The following is a 17,109-nucleotide window of genomic DNA, read 5'->3' as shown; positions in this document are numbered from 1 at the left end:
GAGACAGGAACTTGCTAAGTTGCTGGGGCTGGTCTTGAACTTGCAATCCTTCTACCTCAGCCTCTCAAGTTACTGGAATCACAAGACATGTGCCCCATGCCCAGCAACATCTTATCTCTATCTATCCATAATTTATCTGCTGAATTGGAAAATAAAGGGATGGGGGTATAGCTCAGTGGTAGAGCACTGGCCTAGTATGTGCAAAGGCCTGGATTCAATCCCCAGACACACACACACACACACGCACACAGAGTGTGGGTAATAAATTAGGATAATTCTTACTATAATGTGTATGTCTGGTAAAATCTTATTTCTTAAGCTACCTCTACTGAAAACAGGGAGAACCCTGCTGACTTAGACAAAATTGCGGTGCGGAGAAGAGAGCGCATTAAGGAAAGTATCATCCCTTACACAGACTTTTCTGTCAATGGTACATAAGATTATGTATGGCATGATTACTTATCAATGATGAAATAGTATAAAAATAGCATAATCTTAAGATTAAGAAAGTACTGGTTATTTTAATCGTCCAACTTTTCCAAGTTCAGTGTATACAAGACAAAATGTTTTTCGTGTAACCTAATACTATTCAAAAAATTTTAATCTCAGACAGATTCAGTAAATCACCAAATCTTTGAATGAAAGTAATATCCCTTACAAGCACAATGGGAATTGTTAACAGCACTCAGGCAAGTGGCTATAATTATTGGATAATCAGGTGTAATGAAAATGTCTAGGCTCATAGGAAAGACTGATGTCATGTTAATGAAGAATTTTATTGTTGAAAAATGTCATGTTTGTATTAAATGTTTATATGCTGTCTAATCAAAGTAATTGTTTTTTTTGCATTCTCCGTGCATTGTCTGGGAACTGGGTATGTAGCACCATCTTCAGGCAAAATCTGCAAAATTCATCTGACCATGGAAAATTTTACAAAAGGTTAAAATGGAGGTTGAAATCACTTCAAGAATGATGGAGATGTCTGTCATTACAATAAAAAATAGATTGAAATGCCATCTAGTTTTCCTCCCTTTTATTCTCTAAAATCATCTATAGTGGCCATTTAAAGAGAACTACAGTATATGAATTTGTATGCTTACATCTACCACAGTCTAGCAGGTGGGGTCCCTTCCTGATTAGCCAGGGAGCACAGTGTGTATGGCCACAACGCCTACAAGGATGTTTTAATTTTTTTATAATCGGAAAAAAAATGATTCAGTTTAAAAGAAAAAAGTTTTTTTTTTTTTTTTTTTTTTTTTTTTTTAAATTCTGGGGATTGAACCTGGAACAGAGGACCTACTATTAAACTGTATCTACTAGCCCTTTTAAAAATTGTTTTGAGACAGGATCTTGCTAAGTTGTCCAGGATGGCCTTGAACTTGTGATCCTCTCTTGCCTAAACCTCCCTCCCAAAGTAGTTGGAATTAGCAGTATGTATCACCATACTCAGCTCAAATGTTTTAAGGTAATATTAATGTATTCATCTTTATATCAATCCAAATAAAACGTAAATTTTATTTATTTATTTTTGGTCCTGAGGATTGAACCCAGGGCATATTGCATGCTAAGTATGCACTCTATCACTGAGCTACATCCCCAACCCCAATTCATAATATTTTTGAATGGAGGAGGGATACCTGAACACAAGAGTGCCTAGGGTGCTAAGGTCATAGGTCATACCGGTCTCTCTCACAGGCTGGGGTGCTGAAGAACTACTCGGGGCAGCCATGAGGAATAATCAACTGAATTCTTTTAAACTACTTGGACAGACCTCATTCAGTCTCAAATTTTCGTTTTTTTTTTTTTTTTGTACCAGAATTTGCACCCAGGTGTGTTTAACCACTGACACACATTTCTAGTCCTTTTCATTTTTTTATTTTGAGACAGGGTCTTGCTAAGTTGCTGAGGCTGGCTTTGAACTTGTGATTCTCCTGCCCTAGCCTCCCCAGTCACTGGGATTAAAGGCATGCGCCACTGGGTCTGGTTCAATTTTTAGTCCTTTTATCTTGGCTGCTTTTAGTCTAATTCTTATTAACTGTTAACTAGAGTTGATTTAAAATTTATGATTTTATCTTGTATTTAACTCACATTGTTTAATCAGGGTTTTTTAAAAGTAAATTATTTAATCAGCAACAAAAAGAATACACGAGTAATCATTGAAAAACCTAAAACCAAATCAGCTGTCTACATGTAGACAGTTTTGGCAAACAAATGAACAAAAAAAATCACAATAAAGCTGGGTACCATGGCGCACACCTGTAATCCCAACAGCTTGGGAGACTGAGGCTTGGGAGACTGAGGCAGGAGGATCGAGAGTTCAAAGCCAGTCTCAGCAAGTTAGCAAAGCTCCAAGCAACTCTGTGAGACCCTGTCTCTAAAAATAAAATACAAAATAGGGCTGGGATGTGGTTTAGTGGTCGAGTGCCCCTGAGTTCAATCCACAGTAACCCCTGGAAAAAATCATAATAAAACCCCCATGTGTTGAACATTTGTTAGATGGCAGTCTATATGAAAATTATTTACAATAATCTCATTTTAAATTTAAAATTACCTAGTGACTCTATGGAATAAATATTATTTATCCCTATTTTTTAAAAAGGAAGGAAGTCAAGTATATAGAAAGGTGAAGCTCTGTGTACAGGTCCACATAGCTGGGGAGAAGGGGAGCCAGGATTTGGGATCAAACTTAAACCAGGTGCATTTGACTCAAGCCTCAACCCAGTGGGCTCTGCCACTCTCTTGGCTGGGGTCCTCTTTCTGCTCTAATCTCTGAGTCATGGCTCTCCAGAATGGATGCATATTCCACAGCTAAAATAAACAGGGCTACTGATTCAGGAATTCTTTTTGAGGTCTACTCTTTTCAAAACATTTTCCCCCAATAAGTTAATAAGTTAAATTTTCTTATTTTTAAAATACATATTTTTTTTTCCCCATCAACCCACAATGTGGATTGGAAAGATAAATGAGAAGAGACATTTAGGAGGTCTTGAGCCATTAAAAGTCACTAAAAATTTTTGGTTTTGTTTGTTAGTTTTGATAGATGATACCATGCAGTTGGGAAAAAAGATTTTTGTGATCAGAGACTTTCAAGTACAATAAGTGCAATATGTAAGTAGTAGAATATTGAAAATTTGGCTTCTCTGGCTTTTGGTGCCTTCATCTGTAAAATAGGAATATATGGAATATATTTCTCTCAAAAATTTAGGAAGTCTAAATGATTAATATTAGTTAAAATCCCTGGCATCACGCTCAGCATATTTAGTTTTCTTTCCTCTAAGTAAAAACATATAATTGATCTATTTCCAATCAAGAAGACACTTATGATTCTTTTATGTTTTCTTTTTTCTTTTTGTGGCGCTGGTGATCAAACCCAGGACCTCGGGTATGCAAGGCAAGCACTCTGTGGCTGAGCTGCACCAAATCTCTCAGTGTGTTATCGAATGACTTATAAAGTACATGCTGAGTGGAAGACATCATATCTAACAGTGTGTGTTGACAGACATATTTGTTCACATTAGCTTCAGTTTACTTACTTTATAGAAATATTTTTTAAATCCCATCTCACTGATAAGCAGGATCTAACTAGAATTATTATAGATTCTCAAGACTAGGAACCCATTCTGACCTAATTATTTACCTTAGTTAATTTCAAAATCACAAAAACCAAGTTCAGGAAACTATGACATACTGGGAATTTCCTATATTGAAAACAGTTCCATGTCCAGCTGAGGACGTGAATTTCCCCATATCCTAATAAGCAGACAGCTCTGCCCACCATATTACTCTGCTGTCCTGATCATGGCCCATTGCTTTGGAATGGTTCCTGGCTTAAGCCAACTCAATTCACTGACTGGTCATTACCCTCTGAGATTGTTTTTTTTTTTTTTCTTGCTTAAGACTTTTGAACTAAATGACATGTTTTCTAGCTAATCAGTGGTAGAAAGATTGTAGATCTGGTAGTTTTCTTCGATTCTGAAGAAAACCAATAAAAGGCAGCAATAGGCAAAGGGAACTAAAGATTTACAGAGAAGTCAAGAAGAGACAATTCATGCAGCTCCAGAAACAGGAAATAGTGTGTCTTGGTTCTCCTGTTCTGATCGCATCCAGGTTCCTTTTCAACTCAGCTTAACTTCTTGTTTGGATTGCCATGACATTTTAACCAACCACCATTCTCATTGAGCTGAATCGAACAAATGCTCAACTTGATGACTATTGCCTGGAAGAAGGGGCACAGTTTCCACCAAAGTGAGACCCTTAGGATAGAGATAGAAAATGAGGAAAACTGAGGGTAGTTTTCTACTCTTTGACATCAGGGGCAGGCAGCAATCCAACACATTCTTATGAAGAAGCTCTAGATCAGTCCAGGCTATTATGAACATGATTGATTACAAAAAGAAGAGTGTCAAAGATCCTGACCAGAGTTTTCAGCTTCAGGAAAGAGTTTGAAGTCTTCTGTGAAGAGGTCCTTGAGAGGTAAATTGAAAATAGGAAAAGAAAAAACCTGATAAGAACTAGTCAACACGGTCAATTTTTGCAGCCTCTTTTCTGGGATGAAAGGGTAAGTTTCATGAAAAATGAAAGTGATTTGGGAACAAATTTTATAAGTTTCTCATTCAATATTAAATATTAGTAATTCAAACACAACTCTATTTTGCCACTGTTCACAAATATTTCATCTACTTCCTCAGATAAGAAAATCTGTTTTGCAGTTTTTAAAGACTTTGTCAGGTTTTTTTTCCATGAAAACAAAAATTGAGTTGATATTTCTAGTATCATTTACAAAAGATGACCAAAAATATCAACTGTTGTGCTATTTAGTACCTACTACATAAAAATAAATTAGTATATCCACTCAGATTTCCTATTTTGCTTTCTATGAATAAATGATGTTTCCACTTTGTTTTATAAAAAAGAATAGACTCTTGTAATTCTGCCTTCCATGGACTTCTTCTTTGTAGTTTACAATAGTATGGTGTGTCTTCTTTTTAGATTTTATGCATTTCCTGTGTTTCCCCCATTGACATATTGTTTTCAACATTTAAGACTCTGCATTTTGAACTCTGCAATTAGGACTTTGCATTTTGGACTCTGCATTTAGGACTCTGCATTTGTTTGATTCATCAGCCTTAATAAGGAGTGTTTTTATAAAAAACCAACATGCCATAGCATTTCTTCACTACTAACATACATACAGGTCCATTAAATAAATTATAAAAATATTAATCTATTGATTAATATTTTAAATGTACCTGGGGATTCTCATTTTTAGAAGTAATTGGCATGTTTATCATAAGGAATAAATAAGTTACTAAGTGACTTGAGGCAGAATATTATATTTAGTTAATATCAACATATGTGATTTAAACTCTAGCACATAAATATCAATTACATAATTATAATGGTGTTTTATGAATTTGTTATATTATATACCATACCATGTATCTATGTTTCCAACACAGGTCCCAAATGTCCCCAAATAGTTTTACTCTGAAATTTTAAATTTTATTTTGTATGCTATAGGCAGGATAAGTTTTATAATTTGTGAATAAGAAAATTAAGATAAATTTATAATTCTATGAAAAAGAATAGTGATACTTTGATATTTGAGAATAAGGGTGACTAGGCATATTCTGAAATCAGAGAAATGATGTTCTTTACACAGAAGGTCAAAAAAGTTTAGGAATATTTGATAATGCAAATGTTTTGTTTTCATGATAACATGAATAAGCACAAAGAAGTGAAGCAAGGTCTATGATCTGAATTCCTTTTGGAAAAAGACTTGTAAAGAAATCCTTGACAATTACACATTTAAAAGAACTTTTGCTCAACTTCTTAAACACTTATTATTTTCAAAGTATTTTCTAAACAGTTTTTGAATAAAATACTTTCACCAAGAAACAAGCAACAACAAAAAAAATTCTTCCCCATGAATTTATCAAATGATTTGCTTTTCTAAACTTTTCGTATTTCTAAAACATTAATTTCATTTCCTTGAGTCATTGGTGTTCATAAGAAGTGTCTTTGTATAAAACCTAAAAACCATAGCATTTATTCACTACTAACAAGTCCACTAAACATACTCTAAAATGGATAGTCTATAGATTAATATTTTAATTGTACCTTGGGATTTTGGTGTGAATCTAGGCAATGTTTATGAAAAATTTAATGTATTACTTTAGGTACCTCAGAATACATCCTTGAACAATTATACCTTTTTAGTCATAAAAAATTGCATGAAAAATCAATTTGATAAGACTACCAATAGAACTGCCATGTTGTATACTGGAAAAAGTTGGCAGAGATTTTAATTTAAAATTATAACCACTTTCATAGCTATTATTCCACTTCCAATTATTAACTTCAAAACATTATTCACTTTTATCTATAATAGTTTTTTTCCTCATACTCATATTTTCACAAAATCATCGAAATTTAAATATTCACCAAGTGTTGAATGCTTGCATTTTTGGTAACATAAAATATAGTGAAACATTTTATATTCTTTTTAGTACTTTAAAACTACCTTTCAGCAAATATAAAATGATGAATTAAAATTTCTTTAATTCTGACACTGGATGCTATTCTTTAAAAGACCATTTTCAAAGTTAGTTGTAATTTTATTCTAATCATGTCCTTTTTATCTTATTGTTTAAATATGGCTTAGAAATTCTCAGTCTCTCTGTATAAAAGAAAAAAAATGAATTTCATAAATTTATACAACAAAGTGTTTATGGTTAAAATAAATTTTTTGAAAGGTGAAGTTCAAATATAAGATAGTAAAGAAAAGAAGGATGTATAACCCTCACTAACTGGCAATTATTTGCTCCTTGAAGGCAAGTTTCAATTATATGTATATTCCCTGTTGACATGATCTACTTCCTTAGAAATTTATGGAATGTAATTTTGCTTTTCTTAAGCATCACTACAAAGTCTTTCTTATTTTTTTTTTTTAACAACAGGAGTTGAACCCAAGGGTGCTTAACCTCTGAGCCACATTCCCAGCCCTTCTTTTTTTTTTTTTTTAATTTTGAGACAGGGTCTCACTAGCTTGCTTACAACTTTGCTAAATTGCTAGGCTGGCTTCCCACCTTTGATCCTCTTGCCTCAGCCTCAAAGCCTCTGGGATTACAGGCAGGCTCCACCACACCTGGCCAAATTCTTTTTTGATATTTGTAGGATTTGGTTTTGTGATCATCTCTCTCTTGATTCCTACACTGAAATGGATAATTGCTTTTCAACTTTCTGTCAATGTAACAAATACCTAAGATTAACTGACTTGAAAAAAGGTTTATTTTGGCTCACAGCTTTGAATGTTTCAGTCCATTCTCTGTTGCCCTTTTGCTTTGGGCCCGTGTCCCATCATGGTGGAAGTGTGTAGCACAGCAAAACTGCTCATCTCATGACCAGAAAGTGAAAGAAAGGAAGAGAAAGGGGTCGAGGTTCCACTAGTCCTTTTGAGGGTGCACCCCAAAGACCCAAAGATCTCCCACTAGGCCCCACCTCTTAAAAGTTTCCACCACTTCCTGATAGCTCCAAGCTGGATGCCAGATTTTTACCACATGGACCTTTGGGGGGCACTTGTCCAAACCATAGCAATCATGGTGTTGATCACACCGACATTTGGGGTTCTTTTCACACATAAACACAATGACAATAAATATTTTAAAACCAAAATTTTTTATTTCTTTTACCCTTGCCTGGGAATGGTATAGGTCAGAACAATAAAAAGATAGGAGTGGATAAAACAAACAAAACTAAACATGGTATTTTTACCAGTAAAAGTGATGGCTTTGGCCTCTGCAATATAGTCAAAAACAATAAGCTGTAGAACTCTCAGCATGTCTGTGTCAGCTCACTGATGGTTCATGGCACTACTTCATTCTTTTCTGAGTCCAGGAATTGTACTTTCCAAAATCCCCTTCTCTGTGTTCCTCTAGGTTAAGTTTGCTGATGAGAAGAATTCACTGGAGAGTTATAGATGGAAACGAGGAGGAAGCAATTTTTTTTCCACAGGTGGATGCCACCAGGTGAATGGATAGGTAGAAGATTCACAGTGGCTTCCCAGCACATTTTTGAGAATGACCCACTTTGCCTGAGAGAGTTGGTGCTAGGTTTTGAAAATTCTCAAGTATCGCAGCAGCTCCAAGAAAGCTTCTGGAAGGTACCTTCTTGGTACTAGAGGCTGGAATCTTCAGCACCAGCCTCTCCAACCTTTGGTAGCTGCTTTTCTGACTCCAACTGCCCATTCTCATCCCCAGTTCTTCCAACAATCCTGTGAATCCCTAATTCTGCATGAAACACTATATATCTGGGTGACATCAGTTATAATGTCACAGTTAGGACTGGGAAAATATTTAGTTTATTAAATATTACAAATGACTGGAATATCCAATGTATTGTCTCAATATGTAAATACTGAATCACATTTCAAAGTCAAATGTAGATTAACTGAATTTCTTTTTTCTATAACAATGACAAGTCAGATCATTGTATGTGTTATTAGTTTCTCTGGTCTTTAAATTTTTTTTTTCCAATGATGATCAAAACAACTTCGAGTTACCTTCATCTTTTTCTGAATGAAATATTTAAATTCTTAATACATAGGTTTGGAATTCACATACTTGATGCTATTCAATGATGTTTTATCTGTAGTAGGAAGAGGGAAACCAAGTTTCAGAGATTAGTAGAAAATCCTTTAGCCCTTGATCATTATTTTCTTCCTCCTTCCCTCTCACATGATACGTACAGTGCTTTCATTTCTGTTTACTACTACACTGTTTTTGTTTTCATAAACCTGAGATCTAATCAAGATCACATTTAAAGGTCAGAGAACTTGTAATGAACAGGACTCGCATTTGATGTGATCCCATCTTGGCAAAGCATTCCATTTAAGAAATGGGTTTTAACTCATTCCCCCGACCAATATCTCTTGTGGAAGACTAGAAATCCATAATGCATTATAACATTTTTCTCAATTCTCTTTCCCCATCCTTTTCCTTCACTACCTTTCTCTGTTCCTCTATTCAATGTGATAGATGATAACAAATTCTTACATAGTGCTTGTTATATATGAGGAGCTGTAGAGGAAGTAGGAATTAGGACAGAAAACATATCTTTTCTATGCATTTTTTTGAATTTAAGAGTAGACACCAATATCCCATATTAGAGATGAGATAACTCAGGTTCAGGCAAATTAAATACCTTGCCCAAGTTCATTGAGTGAACAAGCAGCAAGGTCAGTGGAAAGTACACCCAACAGCTAATGCAGATTATGATGTTTCTCAAAGTTTTTTATCAACCCACCCATGCTAGCACCTCTTTCTTCCTTAGTCTGTTTTCCTCTTGCTCTGTGTCTTTTTTCTCTAGCCAATAATTCCCTATTTCATTGAAATTCTAGCAATCTAATCATTATCCTTCATTTCTTCCCCCCAACCCCCCAATCCACTAGCTCAACATGCTGCAAAAAGGGCCAGGGTTATTAGCCAACTTGAAGTTTCCTTTGGAAAGTTTGGAGGGAGAGGGACACAAGGGAAGGCATCAGGGAAGGATCTGTGAATATTCATGGGTCATGGATGCTTTTATTCCTGCTAAGAATAAATTTCTTTTTTACCCTCTGTTTAAGAGCCAAAGAATATTAAAAACATAACCAGGAGCAGTGGTGCATGCCTGAAATCTGAGTGACTTGGGAGGCTGAGACAAGGAGGCTCACAAGTTTGAGAACAGCCTCAACAAACTCAGCAAGATATTTAAAAAAAGGAAAAGGCTGAGGATGGAACTCAGTGGTGGAGTGGTAGACTATCCTGAGTTCAAGCCCCCATTTCAGGGAAAAAGAAATATTAAGAACAAGTAGAAATGACAGTATCTGTGAGCAATGGAATGCCAGAGTGAGGACGGAAGGTAAGAACCAGAGGGAGCGCGTTTCAGGGAGCAGGACTTGTGGTCCTAGTCCTTCTCGTTCCTTCCCTTCCCTATGACCTTCTGCTCCTTTTCCCTGGTAAGACTCCAGGTCACGTCTCAGAAACACTAATGGGAATGAAGATGATTTGCTACTGATCATAAGAAGAACAGTGCAGAGAACAAACAAATACAGAAAAAAAAAAAAAAAAAGGAACACAGAGAAGCTATCTACTTCAGGACTGTCGAAGTGGAGTGAAGAGCTTTTGAGGTCATAGGGTTGTCTGTGCTATGGAAGGCTCAAGTAAAATTAGATATAGTGAGGCTGTCGTCAAACCCAGGGAACTCAAGGTTTTATTTTTGTTTTTCTCAATAATTTCGAATCAAATAAGTACTCGGTAACTTTTGCTCTCTGATTTCCAATCCAGAGCCCTCTTTTGATCCTGTTTTTTTCACACTGGACCCATATCCTTCCAGAATGAACACCAGTGCTGGGAGAAAAACATACATAAATCTACTTTGCTTCTAAGTCAGACTGATTTTTCAGTATCAAGCTTCAAGAAGAAAATTTCTTATCATTTTTCAAATTATAATATTATAATACTCTTTGATATTCATGACCCTTGGGCCTTTTGAAGTGCTAAATAACATATAATCACTTTTTAAATTAAAACTCCTGAAGACTAACTTTAAGAAATCATTGCTTTTGCTTTGTGTGAGTGTGTGAAACAACCCTGGTATGTGGAGGAATTAGGACAGAAAACATATCTTGTTTATTGATATTTGTAAATTTAAGAATAGAAACCAAACAGAATGCAGTTTAATTGTATATGTTGTATATGTTGAAATATGATCAAGGAAATGTTTAAATAGGTGTTTCTAGCACTGGTCTTACAAGTAAATATTGGGCAATTTCAGCAACTCCAAGAAAAGCTCTGTTCTTTCATTGGTCCCTCAATTTCTGAAAAAAAAAAAAAAAATCCTACTTCTAATAATAAAAAGAGTTTCTGTCATTTTCCTAGAAATGGAGTTTAATAGAAAGCAAATGAGAAAGAATTTATGTCAGGGAAAATAATGAGAATAGATAAACTTTTGTGGCACATGACCCACTGAAAATGTTTAGGGCCACCACCAAATCAATAGTGATTCATTAATATAAAAGTAGTGGATTTTCTGAGAGGGGTAAGGGTGGTCTCTTGAAATGGTGTTTGACCAAAACAGAAATAATTGCTGTCTTATGTCCATGTTGTGGAATATGTGCTATTTCAGCTCCAGCATTATACTTCACAGTTGTATCTATACACTGAAATTCTACAAGCGCACATGGAAATTTTGTATAATAACTCTAAAATAACACTAGAATGATTAGTTTTAGTTTTAGAGGCAAAAATTGAATCCTGTATATTAGTCAACTTTTCATCTCTGTGACCAAAATACCTGACAAAAATGCCTTAGAAGAGAAAAAAATGTATACTGGCTCATGGTGTCAGAGTTTCAGTCCATGGTTGGCTGGCTGCAAGGTATCATGGCAGAAGGGTGTGGCAAAAATTTCATGGCAGCCAGAGAGCAGAGAGGGAGAGGAAGAGAGGGGCTGGGAGAGGGGGGTGAGAGGGAGAGAGAGAGAGAAATATATATATTTATATATATATTACAGAAGGGGGCCAGGAACAGATAGAGTCCCCAAAGACATGCCCCCAATGGCCTACTTCCTCCAGTCATGCTCTACCTTCCTATCATTTTTTTTTTTCACCACTCCTAGTAAGTCCATTCAAATTATCAATCCATTGATAAGGTCAGACCCTCATGATCTAATCTTTTACCTCTGAAAATTGCTGTGTTGCCTGACACATGGGGGACATTCTAGATGTTAGGCACAATACCTTGCATGCTTTTTATTTTGGAAATAAAACACTAACAGTAGTTAATTACTAAGTAGAATAGATACGCAGATGTTAATATACTTATTTTCTTTTTAAAGTTTAAAATACCTGTATTTTCTTTTCACATTTGACTCCAGAATATCCAGTGCGACAAGAACACACATTGGGAAATGCACATCTGCCTCCATAAAGACACTTTTGAGTACAAATTGCTGCAATACACAAATTTTTACAATTAATCTTTTGATAGTGAATGCTTGTGACATATCCTGTTTCAGTGGTTTGAAGCTCTTTGATTGACTGTAGTAATGGCCACTAACATAGTCATAAGAAGTTGTTATATTACACAATGTATACACATATTGAACTATAACATATTCCATAAATATGTCACTTAAAACATATAAAATGAATGATCATTGATGATAAAAAAATATAAGCCAAATATGTGTCTTTAATTTTTCTAGTGGTTGCACCACCATAGAAAATAAGTAGGTGAAAATAATCTATTAGTGTACCATCCATGGATGGATATAATCTAGGTATTTACACACACACACACACACACACACACACACATCAAAAAACAAAACAACCTAAACTCAAAAACCACTTTTACAATTCTATAAAGGTAGTATTGAAAGAAATCAAATTTGAGACAGTATTTTGCTAATTTGCCAAGGCCGGCCTCAAACTTGTGATTTTCCTGCCTCAGACTCCTGAGTTACTGGGATTACAGGTGTGTGTCACCATGTCCAGTTTTACTGGCTATTTTTTAAAGTATTTGAAGTATATGTGTTTATCTTTTATGATGAGTTCAAATAGTAATAGATGATAGTATTTATAATTTTCTTTTAAACAGTTTAGCAAAAATTTAAAAGAGAATTCAGTACTGTTTCTCTATAAAAAAACATAATTTTATATACTATCATTGACAGTTTAATGTGCAACAATGCTTGGAAACTTAAACATCACACTGTACTAGAAATTTCTTTCTTAAAATATCTTCCAAGGCATTCTAAATATATATATATATATATAAATATATATATATACATATATAAATATGTATGCATATATGTGTGTGTAATAAATTATATATGTGTGTGTAATATATGTATATATGTATATATATATATCTCAATCTATCTCCCTGTTTATTTTTCTATCATTTATATATATAGATGATAGAATGAAAATGCTTTTCATACTTGTAATTGTAAATAATGAAATGTGCAACATAAGGAGAAAGTTAAGTAAATTATGATACTTATATTATAAAACATAGTGTGTTAAGGTTATGTTCTTTTAGGACATGGTAAAGGTTTTTAAGTGATATTGAGTGAAAATGAGCATACTATAAAATTACATACAATACCATTATTTTTCATGGGAGTAATACTGCTTCGAGATCTCATAATGAAAGTTTAAGCACTTCAAGAATAATATTCCCTTTGATATAAATGCAACATTGACAGCTATGTTTTCATCAGGGCTGCCATATATAGTCGGCAGCACAAGTTCTCCATACCTAAGGAAGCACCATTAACCACACACATTGAAATAGTTATTACAACAAATTTCCAGCAGATGGCAGTAACACATATGTTTAGGTAGCTCAGTCAATCTATAAGACAAGCATTTTGAGGAAGTTGGTGTTAGTTTGTTTTAAACTTAAATAAAGAAGCTTCAGGATACCCGAAACTATGCACAGAGAATCTCAATCTATGACCAATGAGTCTATTTCCACATTCCTGTGCTTTTAGCATCTTCTCATTATTCTCATGATCTGTATAGACCACTCTCCAGAATGAGCAACCCAGGTTGAGGCTGATTATTCTTCCATTTTAGCAATTTATCATGTCTAACTTCCACTTAGAATTATCAATTTTTGAGCACACATTTCTTATGTAAGTATTTGCACTCAATAGTACTTTGATATATTTTCTACAATAAGAAATATATAAATTATAGTAACAATTACAAATACAATTACAAAGAGTCATTATATGCAAAATTTCTGATGCATGAAAACAATAATGTGGTTCATAAGACACTTTCAAAGGTACATATTTCTAGTAAAAAGGCATAATCATGTTGCAATTATAAATCTCAATTTATAGTACACTTGGCCACCAAATTTGAAATTATGTAATTATTGATTTTTTGAAGGTATTTTTGGAGGACTTCACATTTTTCCACTGAGATAATTTTTGTTAATATTTTAACATATAAAGTTTTCATAAATTTTAAAATTGGATAAAATTTTATTTTCTTCTATATCCTGAGATTTATCCTATGAATATGGATGGAAATACATTATTATTAAAAAGTAACAAGTTAATTTTGGATGGTACAATTTGGAGTGATTAATTTTTTGCTATTGTTTTCCCACATTTTCTAAGATTTCCATGATAGAGATATATTTATCTTATAACACAAAAGACATTTAAACTTCTGCATATTAAACCTTCTTTTGTCCCACCTGAGAAAACTACATTGGCAACCCACAGACTATAATTTGAAACCATGTCACAAAAAAATTATATATCATACTTTCCTTTTTATAAATGCATATAAAATTGGGTAAGATTTCTTTTTATTTCTAAAATAATTTTTTGGGAGTACTGGGACTTGAACCCCAGTGTGCTTAACCACTGTACCACATCCCCCAGCCCTTTTTTATTTATTTCAAGACAAGGTCTTGATAAGTTAATTAGGGCTCATGTAAGTACTTAAATCCTCCTGCCTCAGGATCTCCAGTCCCTGGGACTACAGCCATGAGCCACCATGCCCAGCTCTAAAATCATTGTTTAAAAAGGATCAGCATACTGTAGTTTTTTCCATTATGAATTTCTTCTAAAGTCATATTTTAATTATTAGAATGGGTTCCAATTTTTTTTCAAAGGAAAAAAAAATCCTGTGGACTTACGTATTTGACACTGCACTCCTTCCCAGGTGGGAGGACAGTGGCAGATGCTGGGAGCAATGCATTCCCCACCATTTTTACATTTCTGAAAGCAGATAGCTGCAAATAGGAATATAAACAAGTTAAAATTTTAAATTATTTGTCAAATTCTATCATAAACCACACAAATTTTCATTAAAGAAAAAAGAAAAGCAGTTAAAAGTCAATAATTAATGGATCTTTTCCCTTAACATTTTATCAAAGAACATTTTCCAATGTTACTATGTACTCCTAGAAAATGTGATTTTAATGGTTGTGCAATAAATATTCCATTGTTTGAATGTATTGTGGTATGTTTTCTTCAGTTGTTGGACATTTGTTACTTCTCATTTTCCACATTGATCTGTGGACTATGATTGCTGCTGATTTTGAAAAACTTAATAGAAAGGAAAAAAGGAAACATTTGAATGACAAGTGTTACCATCTCAGGTACTAACCAGACTGAGAGGCAGTGGAAAGGACCAAAGGAATGCTTGAAAAGGACCAAAATGCTTGGTTTCAGTTGAGGCCAGGGAATCAGCAATTTTTTAAACCTTCTGCTGGGCCCTACTTCAGATTAGGAGATCATAGGTAAGGACTTTTTATTTATCCTGGGCAAACATAGTAGAAAACTAGGAAATACAATATATAGCTTTCTCTGCTAACTTGAAAATATAGGTTCAGGGAACTTTGCCTTTTACTCTAGTTCAAAGATATCTATCTTCTAATGAAGAATAAATAAGTGAAAATTAAAACAAATAAATAAAAAAGAAAAAAAATTTTGTCTTATATTTTACTTTATATTCCCACAAAGAATGTAGACTTTGACTTAAAAAAAAAAAGACCTAATATCTTTTTTAAAAATGTTATTATATTTTATACCTTTATTTTATTTATAAATAAATAAATGTATTTAATTTATTTTGATTGAACTCAGGGGTACTTGACTACTGAGCCACATCCCCAGACCTATTTTGTATTTTACTAGAGACAGGGTCTCACTGAGTTGCTTAGCATCTTGCTTTTGCTGAGCCTGGCTTTGAACTTTTGAGATCCTCCTGCCTCAGCCCTGCCCCTCGCAGCTGCTGGGATTACAGGCGTGTGCCACCGCACCTGGCTATTTATTTTTATGTGGTGCTGAGGAGTGAACCCAGTGCCTCAAACATGCTAGGCAAGTGCTCTACCACTGAGATAGAACAGCAGCCCCAAATTTTGGCGTTTTAAGAGTGTTCTTCTTACGTATATTGCATCGCTTCCCACTCCAACCAGAAGAGCAGGAGCACATGTTTGGTCCCACACACTTTCCTCCATTCATGCACATGGGATCACAGATGCCTTAAGGGAAAAACGTGAAATATCAGCCTTTAAACGGCAACAGTTTAATTTGCTCTACCTGTAGCTTGCATATAGATTTAGTAGTATCTTACCTTTTTGGCATCTCCTACCCGTGTATCCTTCACGGCAGACACAAACGTTATTTCTCACGCAGTGGCCACCATTCTTGCAGGGAGGGTGACAGATAGCTAAAAGAACATATGGTGGCAATGTGTGAATATTACATATTCAGTTATTATGTATTGCTTATTGCATTCTGTGCTTGCTATCTGTGGGGCCATAAGGCAGAAGAATATGCTATTAAAATAAAAGATTACAACTGCAAGTCATTAAAACTGTCCTTTCTAAATCATAAAATATGACGCTTATAGCCATAAGCTGCTAGTGGGCTAGCACAATTTGAAATGTATGAGAGAAGTATTCATAACAAATGAAGTCTTCAGTATTATAGTGTATTTATTATGAACCTTCACTTTGGTCTGGTCTCACCAAACTATGAAATAAATAAAGCATGAAATGATCAGGATACAATCAAGAAACTAAGTCAAAACCTGCCTCTAAATAAGAATGATTTTGCTCTTATGGAAATTAGAAACATCTCTACAATTTGTCACATGATATCATAACAGTATCAAAAAAACTTTAACTTTTGAACACTTTTGAGACAGGTTAATATGACTGGTTCTTGTGAATCCTTGATAAAATCTTTTGACAATAATTCCTAGGCATCATTAAGAATATTTATTAAATATTTATAATTTACTAGTATCTTCTATTTATATGATTCTGTTTCAGAGGTTGAGTTATTTTTATAAAAGGATTATTTTTGATTTGTATTTCTTCCAGATATGAAAATTTAAGTGTAGGTTTTTCATTTGCTCTTCTTTCTTTCCTTCTCTCTCTCTTTTCCTTTCTTTCTTCTTTTTTTGCACTGAGAATCAAATCCAGGGTCTTGCACACGCTGAGTGCAAGCTCTAACTCTTAGCTACACCCACCTCTAAATACAGTTATATTTTCCCCTCCCTTCCTCCCTCCCTCCCTTCCTCCCTTCCT

At 34.4% G+C, this 17,109-nt stretch overlaps 1 protein-coding gene across 1 annotated transcript in view; it reads right to left on the bottom strand.

Moving 5' to 3' along the window:
- Positions 1-7,698: 7,698 nt before the first annotated feature.
- Positions 7,699-17,109, bottom strand: part of Vwde (von Willebrand factor D and EGF domains) — a 70,903-nt gene continuing 61,492 nt past the window's right edge. The window contains exons 25-29 of the mRNA XM_047561686.1: positions 16,149-16,244; positions 15,961-16,056; positions 14,707-14,802; positions 11,883-11,986; positions 7,699-8,646 (exon numbers count right to left, since the gene is read on the bottom strand). Coding sequence (XP_047417642.1) covers positions 8,632-8,646; positions 11,883-11,986; positions 14,707-14,802; positions 15,961-16,056; positions 16,149-16,244 — 407 coding nt within the window. The 3' untranslated portion in view covers positions 7,699-8,631. The remainder of the gene's footprint in view (positions 8,647-11,882; positions 11,987-14,706; positions 14,803-15,960; positions 16,057-16,148; positions 16,245-17,109) is intronic.

The sequence above is a fragment of the Sciurus carolinensis genome, chromosome 8 (assembly GCF_902686445.1).
Source record: "Sciurus carolinensis chromosome 8, mSciCar1.2, whole genome shotgun sequence".
NCBI lineage: Eukaryota > Metazoa > Chordata > Mammalia > Rodentia > Sciuridae > Sciurus > Sciurus carolinensis.
The sequence above is the reverse complement of the archived record's forward strand: the minus strand, read 5'-3'. Positions and strand labels throughout refer to the sequence as shown.